Source organism: Folsomia candida, unplaced genomic scaffold (assembly GCF_002217175.1).
Source record: "Folsomia candida strain VU population unplaced genomic scaffold, ASM221717v1 Fcan01_Sc012, whole genome shotgun sequence".
NCBI classification, from domain to species: domain Eukaryota; kingdom Metazoa; phylum Arthropoda; class Collembola; order Entomobryomorpha; family Isotomidae; genus Folsomia; species Folsomia candida.
Genome location: NW_019091204.1, coordinates 2008908 through 2030210, shown reverse-complemented (window position 1 = coordinate 2030210; position 21303 = coordinate 2008908). Strand labels below are relative to the sequence as shown.

Here is a 21303-nt window from a genome sequence, read left to right as displayed (position 1 = left end):
GACTTTTAAACAGTCTTTTGCCTTCCTCAATACTCGAATAACTTCGTCTGAACCAAATAACAAAATTTTGGTCTGATCGGGGTAGAAAACTTTTTCCATTCTTCAATGGACCATGCTGGTTTCTCCCGTGCCCATGGCTAACGCTTCGAACGGTGCCTCTCAGAGATCTATGGTCTGCGAAATGGGATTTTGCAGGGCGGGTTTTGATTTGGTATAGTATGTCGTGGAATGGATCCAGGATACTGGTATTTATCGATGGGATCACGACTAAAGCGGGTTACCTCGATTTATTAGAAAGAAACCTGCGCCCGTCGGCTACCAAAGTCGGGCTCGGTCGCAGGTTTCTTTACTAACAGGACGCGGATCCTAAACATTCGGCCAAAATCATCCCAAAATGGTTGAAGGACAACAAAATAAAGACCCTGGATTGGTTTGCACAGTCGCCGGACCTCAACCCCTCGGATCATCTGTGGTCAAACCTGAAGCGTCGGGTTGCGGAGTGGAAACCCAGAAATGTGGCCACCCTGAAATCTGTGATTTCAGAAGTGTCGGCAGATATTGACCAAAATATCACTAACAACTTGGTTGAGTCTATGCCTTGACGATTTCAAGCTGTTATTGCAGCTAAAGGCGTATATACAAAATACATACAAAATATTGACTACGTTTTTTATCTGCATCTACAATTATGTGGCGTGCAATTTGCGATTTTTTGACACTTAAATATTTTTAAATTACGCAATGTTAACTCAATTCATTTGAAATTTTGCACAAATGTAGTATGAAATATTACTAATAAATGACATAAACGTGCATTCGAAATATTAAGCTGTTCCTAAGTATTTGCGATTTATACACTACATGCATACATTGCATCTGCAATAAAGTTACATATTGTAGATATGTATTAAGAACTTTTATGCACCATGCATATATAAAACTAATGATGCGCACATAACACTCGCTTAACTCCGTAGTCAGTCGCTAACATGTTCAGCATGGGATTCTTTGGATTCATTCTTATAAATATATAAAAAGATAGATAAATATATAAAACTTAAAGCAAGTCATTTTGATCTTGTATGTATTGAAAAATGGGGAAAACTTGGCGGAACACCTGGAAAACTGGGGGCGGAACACTTGGGAAATGTTGGAAGATTTTCCAGCGTTGAAATCCCAGTCTTTAGGTAGTACATTCCATAAACTATAACGCCTATACTCAGTTGACCGTTTGAACGCTTCAGTCCTATGAGTAGGAGCACACAAGTTGGGACGTTTATTGTTCATAGTTTTTGATCTTTCCTCACCAGTGAGCAAATTGTTAATTCGCCTAATTTCATGTATATCAATTTTCTTCTTCAGATTTCTAAGTGTGCACTTCCTACCAGAACTAGATTTCGCAAATTTAGGATAGTAGTAGCATAACAAGAAATTATCAATAACATCCTGAATTTTTTGTAGATACAAAGGTGTTTGGACAGACCATAAATCAATACAATAATCGATTACAGAGTGCACCTGCGTATTAACTACGGCACGCATTGCCTGTTCACTAACTACTCGTTTAAGACCATGGAGCAACTTGATGCGTTGACAGACCTTAGACAGTACATAGACAGTACACAGTCTGGGGTGGGACCTTCCTCGGTCCCACCCCAGATAGCAATTCGTTAGCATTCGCTTAAAATATTCTCAGCGATTGTAATCGAATCTTAACGATCTCGAAATAAGTACAAACTCTCCGAGATATCCTAACAGAATTCTCGCCGAGTTCACCTCAAATAATGGTAATCGAATGTTCGACGATTTGCTTAGACTTATTCTCTGAGAAATCGTGACGAAGTCGATGCTGTCCTTATCCTTGCCGAAATGATCGAGAATTCTCGACGATTCTTTAAGATTTCGGCGAATATAAAGTATGCGCATTACGTTGCATTTACTTTGAAATTTTCACGAGGTGGTCGTGCAGTTGGCACTCTACTCCTGCCCTGAGTAGCCGCAATATTTTCACTATTTCCAATCGACAGAAACGACGAATAATTAATAATTTACATTCTTCTTAACACGTTCGAGGTAAGTTGAATAGTCACCAATTAAGTGTGACATAATTATTATCATATTAAATTATGATTTTAGCAGAGTTTAAGTAACAAAATTTTACTTTTCAGATTCAGTTTGGTCGCACCTAAGGACGTGACACCGTAGGCACCGATGATATCGATGTAGCCCTAGCAGAGGTGCTTCAAAAAAACGTCAGATCGAGAGTATCAAAGAAAGTTAGTGTGCTGAATTATATTTTCTAGGCTTTACCAAGGCACACATAATTTAACAAGCGTTACTTATTTTCAGAAAGGCGATACCAACAGTTCGACAGGCGAATGATGGGTCGACTGGCGACGCTACATAAATAATTAAAAATAATAATTCCTAATTTTGTTTCTTTCATTTTATCAAATGCATTAAATTAAATTATACAAATGTACGAAAAATGTGCCAATCTGAATAAACAACGAATTTTCCCCAAAATCTCGCCGAATTCGTTATTTAATTCTCTACGATATCACGGAGTATAGCATTAGTTACCTAAAAGTATCATCCCAGAATTCGTAAAGATTTCGCAACGATTTCTCTACGTTTACGACATTGTCAATCGCAGTGATTCTCTGAGAATTAGCTTTGATTCGGCGGTCACATCGCAGTGAAATCTCAGCGAATTCACTACTAATTGGTACGAAATTGGTAACGATTTAGTCCGAAATTTTGCTCGAATTGACACCAAAACTATAACGAATTGTTATCTGGGACCAGATTCATATTAAGTAAAACCTACAGGGCACACTTGACATAGCCTGAGCCAGGATACTTATATTAGTAAACTGATTTATCCGCTATCAAATTGTCCGAATATATGTCTCCAAAATTACGAATATTTTGCACCACATCGTAAATTAAATCAGCGTCAATTTTTCCAATCATTTAACCCCCAATTTTTAAAATAATTCACCTTGACTATCACTCGAGTAAGAATTTCAAAAGTCTAACTTAGTATATTCCACCCGCATGTCATTTTTAGTTATCGGTCGAGTGGTTCGTCCGCTAGTGTATCACGGACAGACAGACAGAAGGACATGGCAATCTCATAAGCCTTGGCTCGGGCTAAAACGGGCAAAAAGGGGAAATTTTAATCCACCAGACGTTTAACTGAAATCACATAACTAAATAAATTGAAATTCCATAACCTGAATTCTCAGTGCTTTAATTAAATTAAAAAACTGTAAAACTGAAATCTGCCAGACTTTACATAATTATACATTTTATTCAGTTTAAAAAATAATGGTTAGAAAATTTAGGAAACAATGAAAATTTTGGTGAAATTCATAAACAATTAATCTTAGTCAACAGGTAGTGCCTTTTAGCCTTCGCAGGGCGACCCTTAGGGCGCCATGTACCGACAGGCACGGTCACAACTTCATCTCTGACGGTGAAATCTTTACGAATTATTGCAATTCCCATTACATGCTTGCAAATGTACTTCTTCTTGGGACAGTTGCATTGTGAGCTACCCCATTCCGCCTCATTGTAATCGACAATCCACACCCGTTCTTTACATTTCTTGTAAGTGTCATTCCATCTTTTTTTAAAGAATCTATTATTTTTTCACTTCACAAGGGATGCCATGCTTGCTTTCCTCTCTATGGTCATGCGGTTTTGCATTGGTTAGCAAATTTGTGATTTGAGAGTTATCTGGGGATGTACATAATACATACCAGAATTTAATATAATATGTAACAATGTATGTAATATGCATAATATGAAAAGTTTGAATGAGTTTACCTGGCAAGTATAGGTGAATTTTTGCTGGACACTCCTTAATTTTGCAATTATAGTAAATTGTTTTCCCATCCTGCAATTCCTTGGCTGTGTGGCGAACAAATATTCCCTCAAGTATTATATGGGCTTTGGCTGCGTCAAAATTTTCGAATGTTTCAAGTTTTTCCCAATTGTTCTTAGCTTGTCGTCGGTTTTGGTGGGTGGTGGCATCGCCTCATCTTCAAAATCACTAGATTCGCCTTCGTAATAACTCAAAATATTTAAATCCATGTCCATTTCAGTTAAAAATCAGTTTTACTGAGCGAAGTGTGAGAGATTTATCCTGCCAGTAAGTAATCACAATATCTCAATGTCTAATCATAATATCTGCATATAAGTAATAACAGAAGTTATGAAAATACTGGTTGGTCGGATTCAGTTACGCGGAAGCTTTAATGGTATTAAAAGTACTGGAAATTCAGGTTATGGAATTTCAATTTATTTAGTTATGTGATTTCAGTTAAAAGTCTGACCCATTAAATGAGACCCCGGGCAAAAATACCAACCACATGACTCGCTCCAATCAGCACAATCCCCAAATACATACGGAAATAGAAAACCCTAAAAATCTGACTTTGAGCAAAACCAAGTACAACAATCCCACCGAATTTGGTCAATGTGATCCCACTTGATTTATTATTGTATCGTTGCTTCCAATTCGACCACCCACACGGTTCTAGGTAGACCCCACCGCAGGCATTCCTTTCCTTGAGTTTGACTATTTTAGTTTGGTGAAAAATATTTCACTCGAATATTCTGCACCAAAATTGGTGCATTTTGTTCGTCCCACGTCGATGAGATTCATGAACATATTTGTAACAATTATCGCGTAAACATTTCCAGTGGGGAAGACACGTTTGGTATCTTTTCTCCATTCAGTTTCTATTTTGTCGAATTTATACGCAAAAAGGTATCCAATCGGACAGCTGCGTTCTGTATTTTTTATCTGTCGACATCTATGGTCGAGAAAAGATTAATACAGCCCTGGATATCTGAAAGGCGGAGTGGCGGACCTTGCCATAACTATTAACCCATAAAAGTTTAAAAAAATTTCTATTATCAATTCTTGATAAAATTTCTGTTTTGGAGTAGGTACCCAGGTCCCTGCTGTACCCCCACATCAAAATATTAGGCGTTTGACCTTGCTGTCGCCACTCAAGGAGGCAACAAGGTCAAATAACTTGAAATATAATTTTACATAAAAAAGTGAAATATTATTATTATCGAAACTTTTGTGTACCTCGTGTTTGAACTACTTCGACACTTTGCAGGTCACTGTTGCTTTAAAACGTAACCACGCCCCCTTAGGGTGTGCCCACGGTTGCCAACGTTGACCGTGGGCAACCGTACCGTCACCAAATGACAATCGTGAACAGGATGATGATGACGACAACGATGAAACTCTCACGCAAGTTGATGAGGAGGACCAGGGAGTAGGGTTGGTGAAATGTCATGCCCTGCGAATAAATGCCCGGCATTTAGGCCATATGCCCAGGGCATTTATGTCTTTTACATAAATCTTTAGAATTGAGCTTATATGGGCATGAAAATAAATGCCAGGCAAATAGGGAAAATAAAGCATGTCAAAAATGCCTAAATGCCCAAGGCACAAGGCATGAGCCAACTCTACCAGGGAGACGAAGAGGAGGAGGAAGATCAAGAACAACAAGGCAGGGGTCATAAGATAAAAAAAGGATCCAAAATTCTTTAATGCGGACTTTGTGTAAGGGGCGTAAACATCCGTAATGTTTTCTTGCCAAAAAATGAACAATTAAAAATATATATAAAAAAATTACGTTTTATTTATGCACATCCACTCAATCATGCGTCATCATAACCCCAACTCCTTGTCCTCCCAATCTACTACCCTACGCTCCAATCAACAGCTACCCATTCGATAACCAATATCCACACCCCTTTTTTACAAATCCCGGTTCGTCCCTGTACGTGATATGGCATTGGTCATTGTTAATTTTCAGTTCCATTGTATTCTTGACGTCAGCAAGGCCGCTTAAGAGTTTTGCATATTTCTTACGTACACTGCCACAAAAAAATTGTGCAACAATACGCATTGTTTTACAACAAAAGAAAATGTCCTCGACTATATAATCAATGAACTGGTCTTCCTTATCGCAGAATTTACTCATTCTTCATCCCGCACTCGTCTCAAAATGAAGGTACCATTCGCCTTTGCTCTCGTTCTTGGGGTGATACTTAATTTTGTCCGCGTCGAAGGTTTCGAATTTGATGACTTTGGATGTAAGATACATTACTTGTACAATTGGTTGGGTGTAACCTTCATGATTGACTTTTGTACGTTACAGCACTGATCCACGATGAAGGAGCCGCACAGGGTCACAGGGTCAAGCGAGCACCGTCACCACTGCACTGGCAATTTTGGGGCCGTGATAATGGTGAATATATGAGAGGACGCTGGAGAGGCTAGACACCACCCCCCCCCCCAATTGGTTCAAAAAGATTACAATTCCATTTGCAGAGATTACGGATATTCCTAATTTAATAAAATATACGTTTGACTGTAACACCCTCATACATGGTGAATTTTTGTACACCTGCATAACATATTGGCATCACAACGTTCATTAACACTCGGATAGGCTGAGATAAGCTCGTCCCTTTTACAATTTACTGGGCTCGTTCCCGATGACTGTCACTACGACGATTTTGTAAAATTTCTTGTGCAAATAATGGCGAAAGTATTTCACTTCTAGTTTATTAGATACAATTAATTTCTGTTAATTTTACAACGAATATTATTTAGGAACTCATTATTACCAACACTTTTTTAATTCAAACTAATAACTGTACCTTCATGTGCCCGAAGCGGCCTCTATAAGGATTGAATAAATCTTATCTTATCTTATCTTATCTTATTAGATACAATTAATAAGTCCAATTTATTAACAACAAATTGTTTCGAATATCAAGCAAGTAGTTCAAACATGAATACTTTAACTTAAAGTCAAGAAAGTCGCATGATTACCGATTGTAGGTAATTAATTAATTTCAAGGTCCGAAAGGGAGGCGAAGGCCGAAACCTTGATAAGTTGTTGTTGGAATACCTGCGAAATACCTGAAGGTGAAAGTTTTGCACCTTTGAGGGGGTGTGGCGGGCGCAAATGGGGCCATGGAGTAAAACCGTTCTACAGTTTTGCTACACTCATAGGGTACTACAACATATCGTCGCACTAATTCTAAAAAGACGTACAGTGAGCCAAATGGGTGAAGGCACCTTTGCATATTTTTTATCTCGATATGATGTCGTGAACTTAGAACTTTGAAACTTGGCCCACATGTGCAACAACTAAACGCCGACTAATGCCGCGTCGTAGATTTTTCAGGTCACCGACAGGTCAAAGGTCAGAATTTTTTTGAAAAAAAATTTGAGAGGCAAAAATAAAAACTTTGTGGATAATTTTTTTTAACTTTTGCATAATTTTTATTCGATGCTAAAAGCGATTACAAGAAAAATGACGTACCACATGACCGTGGGCGATTTTTTTGACGCCTTCAGGAATTTTGTCGCCAAGGGGTGTTTGAGGGTCTATTTTCGCGACCGCGGCGAAATTAAAAAAACTGAAATATAGGAAAGTACATATATTGTGTTTGTATACTTTTCTATATTTCAGTTTTTTTAATTGATAATTTATAAATTGGTAATTTCTCAAAATTTAAATTCCCGCTGTGATCACAATATTTAATTTAATTTTTGAAGTGCTAGAATTTATGTACATTTGTAAATAGAATTCTTTAAAATTTGATCCTGTTTTTATGCGCAGAACATAAATACTTGAAAATTTACCGTCAAACTCGCAGATTAGTACGTTCATGTTGTGCACGTTCTTCTTATGGAGGTACAAATTTGTAGCGTGGAGGAACGTTCTGGGACAGTCTGGACAGTGGTATGGTCGATCTGGTAAAAATAGGCGGTCATAAAAAATTAAATAACTAAATTGATATGCAAGATTTGAAATCGGTTACTTTTGTCGGTATTGTGACCCTTTCGAGTGGTTGGAGGATTCATGTTAGCCGAAGTGGTGGCCCTTTTCGTCTCAGTAAAAGTTTTCCGAGCGACGAAAATCTCACTGAGGTGTCGTGGATTTTCCTTCCTGATTGATTACCGTCAAAGTCTGGGTTATCGGTGGTCGTGGTTTCGTAGAATGGTTCAATGTCGCACTCCACGTTGAAAACAGCAACACCTTGCTCCTCGAACAAGTCGTCGTCCTCGCCACCAAGCTCTTGATAAAAGTCGTCATCAGGGTTGGCATTGTTTATTGTTTATTTGTGTTTTGTTTTGTTTTGTTTTGTTCACGGTTGTTTCCACATTTTAAACAAAACAAAAACAAAACATTAATATTAAAACAAAATTAAACAAAACAAATCTAACTAAAACAAAACAAAACAAACCGAAAGTTAAAAAACAAAACATTGTTTAATTGTTTAATTTGTATTCTGGCAAACTTTACTCGGGTCGCCCCAACACAGTAAACGCGGTTTTTACTCTTATTGTTCCGTTAATCAGGTGTCAGCTTGAAATCACTCATTCTCACAAATACTGCAACATAAATTATTTAGGTGAAAAAATTGTTATCAGCAGTCATACGTAAAAAATATCTGATTCCGAGTCACTTGTTCCCGACAACGACGATCAAACTGAGAATACACCCTGCAAAACCGAGACGTATAAGCCAACCAAGAAGAGGGCAAGAATATACAATTACTTTGACTGGAACGAAACTACTGAAAAATATCGTTGTAAACGATGCAAGTTAGTCTATCTAACTACTTACTAATTTTATTGTTATTTATGTAATAATTAATACTACAACACTTTCAGGAAGGATTATACTTCCCCAAAGGGTGGAGGAACTGGAGAATTCGAAGAAGACAAGGATGACGAAAATGACGAAGAAGAAGCCGACAGTGAAATCTCGGACGGTTCAAACTTTTTGGTGAAAATTCGAAAAGGTGTTGCTGCTATCCGGAAATCTCCACAAAGACGAGAAATTTTTGCCATGCATTGTACCTCGCATACGTTGAAACATAAAATGCTCATTTTGGATGTGAAAACGCGTTGGAATTCAACATATTGGATGTTGACTCGGTGCATTGAGTTTCGGAAGCCATTTCAAGCAACTTTACAATCCATTTCATCTCTTAAGAAGTTTATCCTTGATGAAATTGAGTGGAAAAAAGTAGAAGAAATTACAAAACTCCTGAATCTATTCCGCGAAGCCACCGAAATGCTGTCAACTCAAAGTTCTCCAACCTTATCCTCTACATCTTCAGTTTATAGTGTTTTATTTGACCATTTGGATAAATCTACAATGAAAACAAGACCCACTAAAACTTCCACCCACGAAGAGGACTGGTTTCAAAGAGCTGTGAAGGCTGGTAAAGACAAACTTCACAAATATTATCCAACAGCAGATGGACTTTCGTACATAGGTAGTACTGGTAAATAATTTCAGAAAATATAAAAATTTGCCCCGTTTCCGCTTGCGAGATATTTATTGGACTATTTTTTTTACTAGTGCTAGATCCTAGATACAAATTGGGGTGGTACAAAGGAGTTTGCTGGCAAAAAGAATGGATCGATTCTGCTCGTAAAAATGTGTCCAACTTATGGAAATCAAAGTATAAGTAACAGGGATCCGAACTTATTCTGCCGTCGGTGCCTGAATCATTGAGCAAATCACAGTCCACATTTCGTGATATATTCGAAAATCAAATGAAAACGATCATTAAAAATACAGAAGAAGATGAATTGAAACGATATCTCTCGGACGCCGTTGTGAATGCTGATATTCTTACGGTAAAGAAGTCTGGAATCAGCGGTGCTCTTGGGTGGTGGAAGGTTCTATACATTTATATTTTATTCAATTAGGTGAATATTTATATTTTGCAGAACCAAAATTGTCATAATTGTATTTGCAGATTTACGAGAGGGAGTACCCAAGTTTGGCTAAAATGGCAAGAGATTTTCTAGCAGTGTCAGGAACTGGAGTTCCAGTCGAACGACTCTTTTCTACCGGTCCGCAATTGATTTCACAATATCGACAGCGCTTGTCCCATGAAACTATCAGGAAATGCATTTGTTTAAAATATTGGATGATAAACCAACGAAATCGCACAGAATTTCAAAAACTGTGTCAAAATTCAATTCGCTACAAAATATTAGGAGATGGAGAGTTCGAAATTGAAGCTCTAGAAGAAATTGATGAGTAGATTATTGATTTTGATCGTTTGAAAATAAAAAAAAGTATTTACTCCTGTGTTATAGGTGAAACTTTTGTAATTATTTTGCAAAAAACAATTGTTTTTTTGTTTTGTTTTGTTTATAAACAAAAACAAAACAAAACGAACTATCTCAGATCAAAACAAAACAATGTCCTCAAAACAAACCAAAGAATTGTTTTGTTTCCGGTTTTTGGTATAAACAAAACAAAACAAAAATTTTGAAACAAAACAAAACAATGCCAACCCTGGTCGTCATTCTCCTCGTCGTAATCGCCACCTTCCCCCTCGTCACCACGCTCTAGTAATTTATAATTAGTCAAATTTAGAACTGAAGGTCAATCCCTCATTACTAAAGTTTCGCTCAAGAAGCAGGTAACTGATGGTGGTTAACTTTATTTTGGTCAACCTTACCTGATTTGTCGTCCTCATTATCGTATCGTTGCCTTTTTCTCTTCCGAGTGTATACCATCGACGTCGACAGGGACCGGACATTGGAGACGGAGATAGAGGAATTAATGTCGTCCTCGTCGTGGTCCTCCACGTCGCCGAAACGGGTCAAAGTACTGTTTGAGTTGGATGAGAAGGACTGCAAGGGAAGTTCGAGTGGATCGGCTGTACATAAGTGGTGGGTGGATTTTAAGTCAGGAATCTGATTAATTTGACAAGTTAATTATTTTTTTAATGAATTGTGAACCACGTACACAGGATCTGCTTGGCGAAAGTGCTGGGTGGAGTTTCGATAGGAACTTCGCCCTCGCGTTCAATGTCTGCAATTAATTAAAAAAATTATAGTAATTAACACCTCACTTTAATTATTTACGCTAAATAATAATGTTTTTTTATATCAATTTACAATCAAGCCTTCGAGCAGTTTCGAGGTCGTCAACATCCCGTCCAAATTCATCATTATTTTTGCCAAAAGCTGAAAAATTATTATCCTAAATTGGTTTTTTAGTTAATTAATTGAAATTTACACCACCGTTTTTACCTGACTCGCACCATTCTGCAAACTTGACCATCAAAGGCTTCATCTTGGTGGCGAACTTTTTCTCAAAATTGGCAAAACGCTCTTGACATCCCTTATCGTCAATTGTCTTCTGCTTCTCCATGTTGGCCATCCATTCCTCCATAGAGTCGAAAACTTTACTCATACTCTTGACCTGCTTATCCGCAAAGTCCTGACGTTCACCTAACTCCCCCATTCTTTTCTGGAGCTGCATTATCCTTGCGTCCAATTTGTCGCTCTGTTCCGTTATGAAGGTCTCGAGCCGTGTCATCTTGGCGTTGACCAACGTTTCCAACTGTTTCGCCAACTCGACCTCCAACAAGGCTGGCAACCGTTCCTCGAAAACTTTTACGACCGCGAGGTTCAGCCCGGTGACGAAGTGCTGCATCTCCATCTACAATAAAAATTTAATTAGATCAAATTATTTCCCGGAGGGGAGAAACTAATTAAATTAATTACCTTTAATTACAAGAGGTACAATCCGGGGAGAAAAAAATATTGTTTTTTCAGCTGACCTTCCCAAGTGAACCGTCCAAAGAACAAAGGATGCCGCGGCATGATTTTTTTCCATGGAATTGTAATATGCGACTTTTAGTTCATGAATCTTTTTATTGATAAATTCACAATAGAAAAACATATTTGAAAACATATGTGACTTTTAGTTTATTTTTTAGAGGCATATTGTGAATTTATTTGCGTGGTCGTGGCAGAAAAAGTAATTTGATCTAATCTTACAAGGGAAGGTCCCCGACTGCTTATCGTGTCCAGGGTACCCACTATGTTTTTTAGAATCTACTACGACCCTAGACGAAGGATCCATTCATATTTACGTGTTAATCGCATATTCGGCGCCATGGCGTGGCGCCAAATTCGCCAAATTTGCATGTTTTTATTTTTGAAACCGCCATAACTTTTGAATTCCTGGGCGGATTTTCAAAAAAAATTCCAAAAATCATTAAAAAGAGTTCAACTTTCGTATGCCATGAAATTTTTCAAAAAATTTATTGTTTGAATTTTTGTCAAAATTTTGGAATTTTCTTACGCTTGGGCATTCGCCGAAAAAATGTCAAAAAATAAAAATATTTCGTTTTTTATTAATTTCTTAAAATTTTGACCTTTGTGGTCATTTTAAGCAAAAAATTTTGAAAATCCCCCGGAAATTCAAAAAGTAATGGAGGTTTGAAATTGGTCGAAAACGCAGATTTTTAAGTTTGGCGCCACGCCATGGCGCCAAATGTGCGATTAACACGTAAATATGAATGGATCCTTCGTCTCGGGTCTTAGTAGATTCTAAAAAACATAGTGGGTACCCTGGACACGATAAGCAGTCGGGGACCTTCCCTTGTTAGTGTATAAACCAGGGGTTAGTTGATATTATCTTGGTTTAGAGCAAATGAATATTTTTCAATGAAGACTGTTCAGTAATGGTCTTACCGAACAGCGTCCATGATTTATTAAGGGTTCAGCTCTATTCAAGAATATACATGTAAAGAAGCATACATGATTTACTAAATCAGTATAAGTTTCCGGGTAGTAAATTACTACGAGGTTTGTAAACAGTAATTATTCGATGAAGATGTGTCTCAATATCTAATTGCTAATAAAGTGTTCCCAGTCAAGAATTAATAATTTGTTGACCCTCCATCCAGGTTTTTAAGAAATTGTCGTCTTCCACTTTCAAGTCATCGTTATTGTTATTTACAAAATCGCACAATCAGATTTCTTCAGTTGAGGAGGAGCAGTACGCCGAAGAGGCGCCGGTTGCTGACAATTTTGAATAGATGGCGTGTGCTCGTAAATTGGAGGAATGTAAGATTGAGTGGATCTTTGAGCGATTGGGTTCATCCTGAATGTTGGAAGATTTTGTGGAGTTGGCTTTGGTATCTTTTTGACTGTTGTAACATTGCCGAAAGACATGCTTGGACCAGGTGCCCTAGCTGGAGTTATTCTGGCAATAGTTGCGATATTTGAATATTGGTTTGGAAAACTTGTATTCAAACCTGCTCTCGTTGGCTTCCGTTTTCCTACAAAGTCCTTGGGAACTACCAAATCCAACTCTGTCCTCGGGTTGACCACAATATGGACCCGAACTTCGACCAGGAATCGTACAATAATCCTTTGGGGATCATACACAATGAATTCATTGTACAGTACGGCATGGGAATCGTACTTGGTGCAACGTGCCGTCCTCCCGAATGGGATATGACTTCCCATATAATTCCCATTATCCGTCCAATCCGGCACATAGGTCCCATTTCCCTTCGTACTCTCGAATCCACTGGGTGGAGCGGTGAGATGGTTGTGACTTTTCGCACATGAATAAATCCGGCCAAGTCCTACTTCGCAAAGTAGGAGGAAAGTTGCATCTTGATCTGAGTAATTAGAAGACTTTGTGATCCTATCAGCAAAATAGATTCCGGAACCGAACATTTGTCCGGCCGAGTTTGGGAGACGAAACCCATTTTGTAGAATGGCTGGAATGTTGGAACGTTTTGTTCCGTGCCAGAGTAGTTTTCGGTTGTTGTGGAGGAGACGTTGTGCATCGCCACGACGCCAGACGCGATGGATGTTGACGACGGTGAGTTTGACGTTGTTGTGGCATTGCGAGTTGTTGACGTACTTGACAACCTTGGCGTGATTTGGGCCATCTTCCCAAAGCTTGATTTTGGCCGAGGAGTCGAGTGAGAGGCGGTCAGTTTGCATGAGGGATGAAATTCGGTTCAAGTATTCTTCTTCTTTGGCACGTTCGCGACGACGGGCGAGATATTCTTGACGGTCTTCCAAGCTGACGAAGGAGCGGGTGGAATTTCTCGGGGTGAAATGTTTGTTAGGCAAGTTGACGACGGAGCGGGTGGAATTTCTCGGGTTAAAAGGATTGTTAGGACTAAAATTGCGGGAGCGGTTGTGGAATTCATTGTTGAAAGGGGTCGTCATGGTATATGTAAGTTAGGGATGGGTAGAATTGAGTCTAGTTTCCAGCAGATCGAGATCAAAACTGGAAATACAAATTTTGTTTTGTTGAATTTCCGTGTTATTAATGATATATTACATAATATAAAGCAATTTTGATTTCAAGTATTAAATAATCATAGTTAGCAAGGTAGTGATGAATCATGGATTTCGGACTATCAAAATTGAAATAATTTTCACAATTGATAAACAAAATGACGGGTGAAAAATTCTACAACAAATCCTAACGAATTTCCTACTGATATTCTTAGTTAAGTCAGTCATTAATTGTAAAGAATGAATTGATTTCGGAAGGTCATATAAATTACGCAGTGCACTTTGCAATTCACCTTCGCCAAAATTTCGATTACACAAAATTTTACGAACTAAGACATCCTTATTAAAGAATAAACTCTCCACATATTTCTTTAAAATTAATCTCAGTAATATGTGCACTGCAAAAAATCCTGTGTAGTCATATATCCAACCCCCGTGCTGTGTTAATTTGTCTCCGTATTGTGTTAATTTATCACAATGTGTTGTTAATTTGTCACCATGTGGTGTCAAAATATCCACCCCGCGCGGTATTCTTAAATTTTACTCCGTGTCGTGTAAAATATGACACCATTGGGGACACAATTTACACTATACGGCGACAAATGAACACCAAAATGAACACCAGCGGATTTGTTGCAGTGTAGGTTTTACAAATACCTTTGAAAAAACACGGCCTTTTTCTTCAGTCAATGTCTCAATGTTAAGGCAATTAGAAATTCCCCAAACTATATAAAAATCCAAGTTACATTTATTGGATAGGTTAGACGTAATAATTGTTACCACTTACCACCAGATGAGCCTTTATACTGCATAGAATTTACAGCTAGCAGCCAGTCCAATAGTGATGTCAGCCTCAAGAATTATTCGTGAAACGTTTTGCCTTTTATTTGTGGAACAATCGGATTATTTTACACCTTTATTGATATACCAGTACAATATATGCTTCACTATAAATGAAGCAGGATATAAATCTGTTCAACTTAACCACTTTACCAGACTATAATGTGTAATATACATACTGTAATACCGACTATACTGTAATAAGTGAATTCAGTTCAATCCAATTTAGTGTACAAACTGGGTATGTATTTGCAGCACAAACAAGTTAGTATTGACAGGATTATGTTCTCAGATTCATGTCCAGCCCAAAGTTAAACCATATGTAAGGGTTGTCCTCATCCTACTGTCCATCGCTACTTATATAATTACACTGGCGATCCTAAAAACAGAATGCTTTTTGTGCCAGGTAGTAGCTGTATTGAGTCGCCAAGCAGTGAGTGATATGGATTGAACCGATCTGTTCATTCAGTTTGTCCTGTGACGTGTTTTGTATCCACTTTATTTGACTATTTAATTAATTTAATTTAACTATTTAATTTATTTTATTTAATTTAATTAAAACAGGGCCCTGTTTTGAAATTAAATTCGTCTTATTTAATCTGCAAACAGAGTAATTTGATGATAAAGGGCAGCATTTTATTCCAAAGTGTGTTAATTAACCTCACTGCTACGAAATAAAATCACTTAAAAATCAGTTAGCGACCAATTTATTTTATAATTGCAAATCTCAAAATTGACAAAAAGTCCAAAAACTCGAAAATTCCACTTTTGTAAAGGGCGTTGATATAGAAAAATTTCAAAATTTTGATTAAAAAATTCCACTTTTTACCATGGACTTTTCCTCATTTGACAATGGAGTTGATCCAGTTTTTCAATTTTTGCCATCTATTTTGGTTGTCATGATAAATTTTGAATTGCACATAGAGTGTGTTTCAAAAGTTTCTCCTCCTTAAATCACCAAAATTTTCATTAGGTTACAGGAAAATTTAGGCTGAAATATTCGAACTATTTTATTTTTTTCAAAGTACTCTAATATGATGTGTGTCCACCGGCATTGTTCATCATTTCCTCGACCCTTGTCTTAAAACTTTGTGCCAGGTTTTGTAGAAGGGAAACTGGAAGCGAATTCCACTTTTCTTCGAAACGGGCTTGCAATTCTAGTCTTGTTTTTGGAAAAGGCTCCTGGTATGCTGACTCCTTTAGTATGGACCATAGGTTTTCGATTGGGTTCAAGTCCGATGAATTTCCGGGCCACACCCCCTTTCCCCACACTGTTCCAACTTTGTCTTCCAGCAGCTTCATTGTTGACTTTGCCGTGTGTGCTGGGGCTCCATCTTGTTGAAAAACAATATTCTTTCTGCTTGAAAATATAGTGCCCTCCATGGCCTCGAAGTATACGGGAAGAATTTTTTTGATAATAGGCAGCATTGACTTTTTCACCCTGTGCCACAAAATGAAGCTTTGAGACGCCGCCAGCACAAAATCCACCAGCGACCATGATTTGAAGGTCGTGTTTGGGCTTTAAAATGGGTGGGACGTCCTCTCTATTTTTGGTCCTGTATCTCAAATTTTGTGGATTGTATTGTCCATGCAGTTTAATCCAGCTCTCATCAGTGAAAAGGATGTTTGACCTCAGTTTCTCCCCCCGCGTCCCGGACGTTAAAAATCCACTTTTTTCGACAATCTCTCCGAATTTAAGCCGGTCTTCAATATTCTTTTTGCTTAAAAGTGTTTTCTTAGTACTCCGATATGCCTTCTGACCCCAACTTGTTGTTTTGAGGTACCTATGAACAGTTGTCGCGGAAATATGCTTCTTCTTCTTTTCGTACCGTTTTGTGAAGTTTAAGACTCTTGCGGTTTATCTGGTGGAACTACCAAGTTTACGGTACATTTTTTACTTTATTTGACGTTTTGTTGTAGGGGAGAGTACTGTCGGTCTTCCTGGCCTTTTCTTGTCCTTAAAATAATTTTTCTCTCTCCACAACCTCACCGTTTTTGGGGACACTTTCAGTTTTTCACAAATTTCTTTAACACCATATCCTTCACTTGATAGGGCTTGTATTCTAATTCTTTTTTCCTCACGAGCAGGATTGACATTTGGGCTCATTTTCCCAAAAAAATAAATTCGAAAAAATAACAGGTGAAAAAATTGTAGCCCAATTTATACCCAAAAATCGCGCGCGAGAGGCGGAGGGAGAAACTTTTGAAACACACCGTATGTGTGTAATTGGTACGCAAGAGGTTAACTGCGTAGCCAAGGCTTGGCAATGGCAATGCTAATTATAAACAGTCTGCGTGAATCATTGTCCCTTCCAGAACGGGACAAAATGATGAATAATATTTCTTGTAATTAAAAAAAATTGTAATTTGTAAAAATTTTGCAAGTTACTTAAAACTTGAAATATATTCGTTCATCAAAGTAAATTGAAACAACTCTTTGAAGCTTTGCACCCTCCGATATTTCCATATTGAATGACTCTCCTTCTTGTGTATTGTTTTTTTAAGCAGTAAATAATTTTAGGGACTTTAAACCCTTTATTTTCATTTCAAATTCATCAAATACAATTAATCAATTTTATAAATTTAAAAGGATTTTAAAACTGGTGGCACCATTTTCTTGACATACATTTGCAACAGTAAGACCTGTTTAATATATTATACGGGACAGAGCACGTAGACCAGTTCCGAATTAATTTAGGAACTAACAAAAGACGGATTTTAACCTGTCTTTTATGTTTTAGACTTACCTGGAATCGTAGCTTTTCCAAAATTTGCGAAGAATTTCATTGTCAAAATTGGAATGGATTCACACCAACTATGAACAGAGTCGCATATGATGACGATGACGGGTAACAAACTAATGTTTTATGTATTTAGTTTGTTGTAATATTTTATGTATGTATCTTTAAAAAAAGTTCATTTTAGCGCATGTTTTATACTCAAATTGTGTACTCTGCGAGTAAATATTTGCAATCGTTCTTTAATTGTCAAGCGTAAGTAATTCCTCTCTTAGAGCCTAATTAACATTAATACGAATATAATTATGAATTACGTGTTAACATAATTATTATCTTGTTTAATTGAATTCCTCCAAGCCGCTGTACACGACAAATTAAATATTATTAGTGATGAGAATTCTCATGAATTTTTTCATACATCTATATACAAACCCAGACCGAGCATATCCAAACAAAGGGAATGATGATGGACACCGGGAAGAGATCCGCTACTCCCAGTCAGTAGTGAAAGTAAATAATCAGATTGAATTCGAATAATTTCAAGTATAAATATTAAAACCTGCAATTTCGTGAACAATTAATTATGACACGAAGGAAGAGAAAATTAGTACTGAAAGCTGATGTGAAGGTGGAAGAAAATCCCCCTTCATCCTCTGAGGAAGAAGTAAGAATTTGGGCAAAATTTTAATTTAAGATTTATTTGCTTGTTTAGATATTTAATATTTATTATATTGTAGGTACCCCCACCTGGTTGGGATGATGGGTCATCGTCGTCACCTTTTTTACAGTCATCTGCACCTCAAGTTTCTCTGTCCTCTCCAAAATCCAAATCTAAAATACAACGAGGACGACGGCCTGCGAAAATAAAATTACATAAAACAGCACGGAACTTGACCTCTGGCTCCTCTTCCCATAAGAATGATTCAAATACATCACCCACTGGATCTGATTGCAGTAGTTCGTCTCCAAAGTGTATAATTTGTAAGATTGACATTTCTAAACTGAAGATGCATCGTGGGAGATTGTACCAGAAACAAGTTCAAGAGTGGAAACATATCATGATGACGAATGAAGGAGTATCGAGCATCGGCAGCACCAATATTAGTGAACCTTGTGAATCATGTTTCAAGGAATTTGTACTAGAATCCTGGAATATTTCGGAACAAATTAACAATTTGCAACTTATACTGAAAGAGCTAACTAAAAGAGTGGTAGATAATCAGAATAAATGTGTGTATTATATACTACTTAGCATTGTTTCTGAGACTAACTTTTTTCAATCCTATTTTTTACAGGGAGTCGAGAAAATCAAAACAATTCAAAGTTGGACAAACTTGAGGATGAGGAGTAAGGTTTATTGGTCGATTGGTTTATTAAGTATAATCTGTAATTTTTTACAACTGTGTTATTGGTTCTCGTTTTTCTAGTGAAGCTTTAGAGTCGTCATCCTCTGACACAGAGTACTTATCAGACTCGGAATATGATCCGTTGGAAGACTTGAAAGCAAGAAAGTCGAAAAATAGGAGGGTTAGGCAACCAAAAACGAAATTCAACAAAGCAGTTCCTGTTGGCAGAAGAGGAATCAAGAAGAATGAAAACCCATCAAATAATAATATTCTCAAGATGGAGTAAGTACTAGATTTATTTGAGCATGATCTTCATTCAGAGTTGGGTTTAATTTTAAATTTTGTCTTCTGGAGACCAGAGATGTCGGACTGGAAAGGACAGAATTCACCACCAGTTGAATTTGCAGAACCACTTAATCTTACTAAATTTCTGGAGGTCAAGTTGGAGGAAACCACAAATGTTGACGTAACTTTCAAGGTTGAAGAAATTTATGACTATGTGACCCTACAGTTTCGGAAAAATTAGAAGGATGCTTCCTTACTTGTAAAGTATCGTGTACATAATTTTCTTCTAATTTGTAGGTGCCACTAATAATACCTGGATACGAGGCAGTTTGCTCCCACTGCGGTACCATCAGCCGCAATCTTGAACATTGTGAATTTTGTCGAACTTTACTTTTGAAAACTGCCAAAATTCTTAAAGTTGGGACACGAATTTGTCATTTGAAATCTGACTTGGATTTATTAACAATGGTTAGTGAATAGCGTAATAAGTCCTTTACTTGTAAATAAAAAAATTTATCGTGTTTCAGAAATTCCCAGAAGATCCTCCCCCACCTGAAAATGTGCCAACTCTTAATATCCGAATTAAGGACGAATTGGCTGATGATAGCTCAGACGGCGATAACTCGGAAGAAATGCCCTTGATCAAAATTAGGAGCATTGAATCAATATCAGACAAAGATACAGATCCGCCGTATATGTAGGTCTTCAAGTAACTCTTAATTTCACCTGTACGTCAAAAAGTGTTCCTAGTGAAAGCGATTTTCTATTTAAATCGGTGTGACTTCTTTACAGCATAGGTTATTGATATAGATTACTGTTACTAACAGGAGAGATATTTGTTAGTTATAAAAATATTTATTTATAATGTTAATTGTTCTGCAGTTATTTATTGTATACCGATAGTAAACACTTCGTCTGATGTCTAACCTTAAGGGTAATAGATTTACTCTAACATTTACTTGTTTTAATGCTATATTTTATGTATATGTACTATTTATGGGTGGGCCATTATACGAATATATGTACTATTTATTTTGATCATTAACCTAATCCACCTTTATGTTTTTGTTTTATTGTTAAAGTGAAGCTATCATTGATATTTAATAAATGAATCAAATTGTAAAAATTTGGAGATTTACGCTATTGTATACTAATTTTCGCAACATTTTCGCCATTAATATTTCTGTATTAAAGAAAATAAATTATTGCGTATGTATAAATCTGCTTACAAATACAATCCTTCTAATTAATTAGCTCAATCCTCAACTAATTAGTTATTTCATTAATTACCATTGCTCAAATATTTACTAATCAAGTTTTATTACTATATCCTGTCATTCTTTTCGTTTCCTCGTCCTTCACAAAGACAGCTGCAAATACTTCCAAATCAGATGATAGCTTTCTTTTGAAAGAAATTCATAATTATCAAATAAGACCACAATTCATTTGTTTGACAATATTTGGTGTGGTAAACTATTTCAGTTGAACATTTCTCTGCAAAATAATCTGCAAAATTTTATGCGAAGACTTGTTCAAGGTATAATACGCCGTCATTAGTTTAAAATTAAGACACTACATAAAAACAAGTTATTTTTGACCATTTTTTGACCATGTAAATCATTGCATTTTTAGTACTACACATGCCTGCTTTCACATCGTGTCTCAATTCGGCCAAGTAATTTTGCATGTCTTCTTATTCTACTCACTGATGGAACCTTGCGAAGTAATTAATGTCCAGGCAGAAGCATTGGACAAAAAGAAGGACGAGAGGAGAAAGTCGGTGACCGTAATGAGGACGGAGAAAGATAACTGCTAATCTAAAAATAAACAATGGGACGACGTTGATTCAAAAAATGATCTGAAATTTGAAATCCTTAATAGGTTAGGAAATTATAAGTTGCAAGTACTAACTCTTGACTCTATTCATTCCTCAAGATCGCGTTTATTATGT

The 21303-nt window shown here is 37.0% G+C and overlaps 3 protein-coding genes across 13 annotated transcripts; 1 reads left to right on the top strand and 2 right to left on the bottom strand.

The window, feature by feature from the left end:
• Positions 1 to 6689: 6689 nt before the first annotated feature.
• LOC110855418 lies at positions 6690 to 11954 on the bottom strand. Of its 7 annotated transcripts, XR_002548468.2 has the most exons (10): positions 11597 to 11954; positions 11120 to 11531; positions 10985 to 11053; positions 10833 to 10898; positions 10543 to 10743; positions 10376 to 10429; positions 7873 to 8129; positions 7694 to 7804; positions 7371 to 7467; positions 6690 to 6953 (listed from the first exon to the last, which is right to left on the bottom strand). XR_002548468.2 is itself a non-coding variant. In XM_035856121.1 (8 exons), exons 2-7 carry the CDS (start codon positions 11529 to 11531, stop codon positions 7912 to 7914), a joined length of 1020 nt encoding a protein of 339 aa, XP_035712014.1. In that variant the 5' UTR covers positions 11597 to 11954; the 3' UTR covers positions 7544 to 7804; positions 7873 to 7911. The 7 variants fall into 7 exon arrangements, 2 of the variants coding, with proteins under 2 accessions (XP_035712014.1, XP_035712015.1); XR_004835957.1 differs by lacking the exon at positions 6690 to 6953 and having other exon boundaries at positions 7322 to 7467; XR_004835960.1 differs by lacking the exon at positions 6690 to 6953 and having other exon boundaries at positions 7323 to 7467; positions 10409 to 10429.
• Positions 11955 to 12533: 579 nt separating this feature from the next.
• LOC110855313 (poly [ADP-ribose] polymerase) lies at positions 12534 to 15110 on the bottom strand. 3 transcript variants are annotated; one of them, XM_022103742.2, is made up of 4 exons: positions 14931 to 15110; positions 14801 to 14868; positions 13138 to 14132; positions 12534 to 13074 (listed from the first exon to the last, which is right to left on the bottom strand). In XM_022103742.2, exons 3-4 carry the CDS (start codon positions 14069 to 14071, stop codon positions 12836 to 12838), a joined length of 1173 nt encoding a protein of 390 aa, XP_021959434.1. In that variant the 5' UTR covers positions 14072 to 14132; positions 14801 to 14868; positions 14931 to 15110; the 3' UTR covers positions 12534 to 12835. The 3 variants fall into 3 exon arrangements, with proteins under 3 accessions (XP_021959434.1, XP_021959433.1, XP_035711996.1); XM_022103741.2 differs by having other exon boundaries at positions 12534 to 14132; positions 14931 to 15106; XM_035856103.1 differs by lacking the exon at positions 14801 to 14868 and having other exon boundaries at positions 12534 to 14132; positions 14931 to 15107.
• A 2382-nt stretch (positions 15111 to 17492) lies between these two features.
• LOC110855432 lies at positions 17493 to 21289 on the top strand. Of its 3 annotated transcripts, XM_035856112.1 has the most exons (10): positions 17493 to 17619; positions 17725 to 17832; positions 17909 to 17976; positions 18158 to 18385; positions 18459 to 18951; positions 19017 to 19068; positions 19149 to 19349; positions 19422 to 19545; positions 19650 to 19820; positions 19880 to 21289. In XM_035856112.1, exons 4-10 carry the CDS (start codon positions 18305 to 18307, stop codon positions 20051 to 20053), a joined length of 1296 nt encoding a protein of 431 aa, XP_035712005.1. In that variant the 5' UTR covers positions 17493 to 17619; positions 17725 to 17832; positions 17909 to 17976; positions 18158 to 18304; the 3' UTR covers positions 20054 to 21289. The 3 variants fall into 3 exon arrangements, with proteins under 3 accessions (XP_035712005.1, XP_035712004.1, XP_021959537.2); XM_035856111.1 differs by having other exon boundaries at positions 17909 to 18385; XM_022103845.2 differs by having other exon boundaries at positions 17725 to 18385.
• Positions 21290 to 21303: the final 14 nt, after the last annotated feature.

Bases quoted from the DNA above. Each gene is read 5' to 3' on its own strand.
- LOC110855418 (XM_035856121.1), bottom strand. From the start codon at position 11,531: ATGGAGATGCAGCACTTCGTCACCGGGCTGAACCTCGCGGTCGTAAAA. The intron at 10,744-10,832 runs GTACGTGGTTCA...ACTTATGTACAG, and splicing joins TTTCGCCAAGCAGATCCTGT to CCGATCCACTCGAACTTCCC. The intron at 8,130-10,375 runs GTTGGCATTGTT...ACTTTTATCAAG, and splicing joins CGAGGAGAATGACGACCAGG to AGCTTGGTGGCGAGGACGAC.
- LOC110855313 (XM_035856103.1), bottom strand. From the start codon at position 14,071: ATGACGACCCCTTTCAACAATGAATTCCACAACCGCTCCCGCAATTTT.
- LOC110855432 (XM_035856112.1), top strand. From the start codon at position 18,305: ATGACACGAAGGAAGAGAAAATTAGTACTGAAAGCTGATGTGAAGGTG. The intron at 18,952-19,016 runs GTGTGTATTATA...TATTTTTTACAG, and splicing joins GGTAGATAATCAGAATAAAT to GGAGTCGAGAAAATCAAAAC. The intron at 19,069-19,148 runs GTAAGGTTTATT...TCGTTTTTCTAG, and splicing joins GACAAACTTGAGGATGAGGA to TGAAGCTTTAGAGTCGTCAT.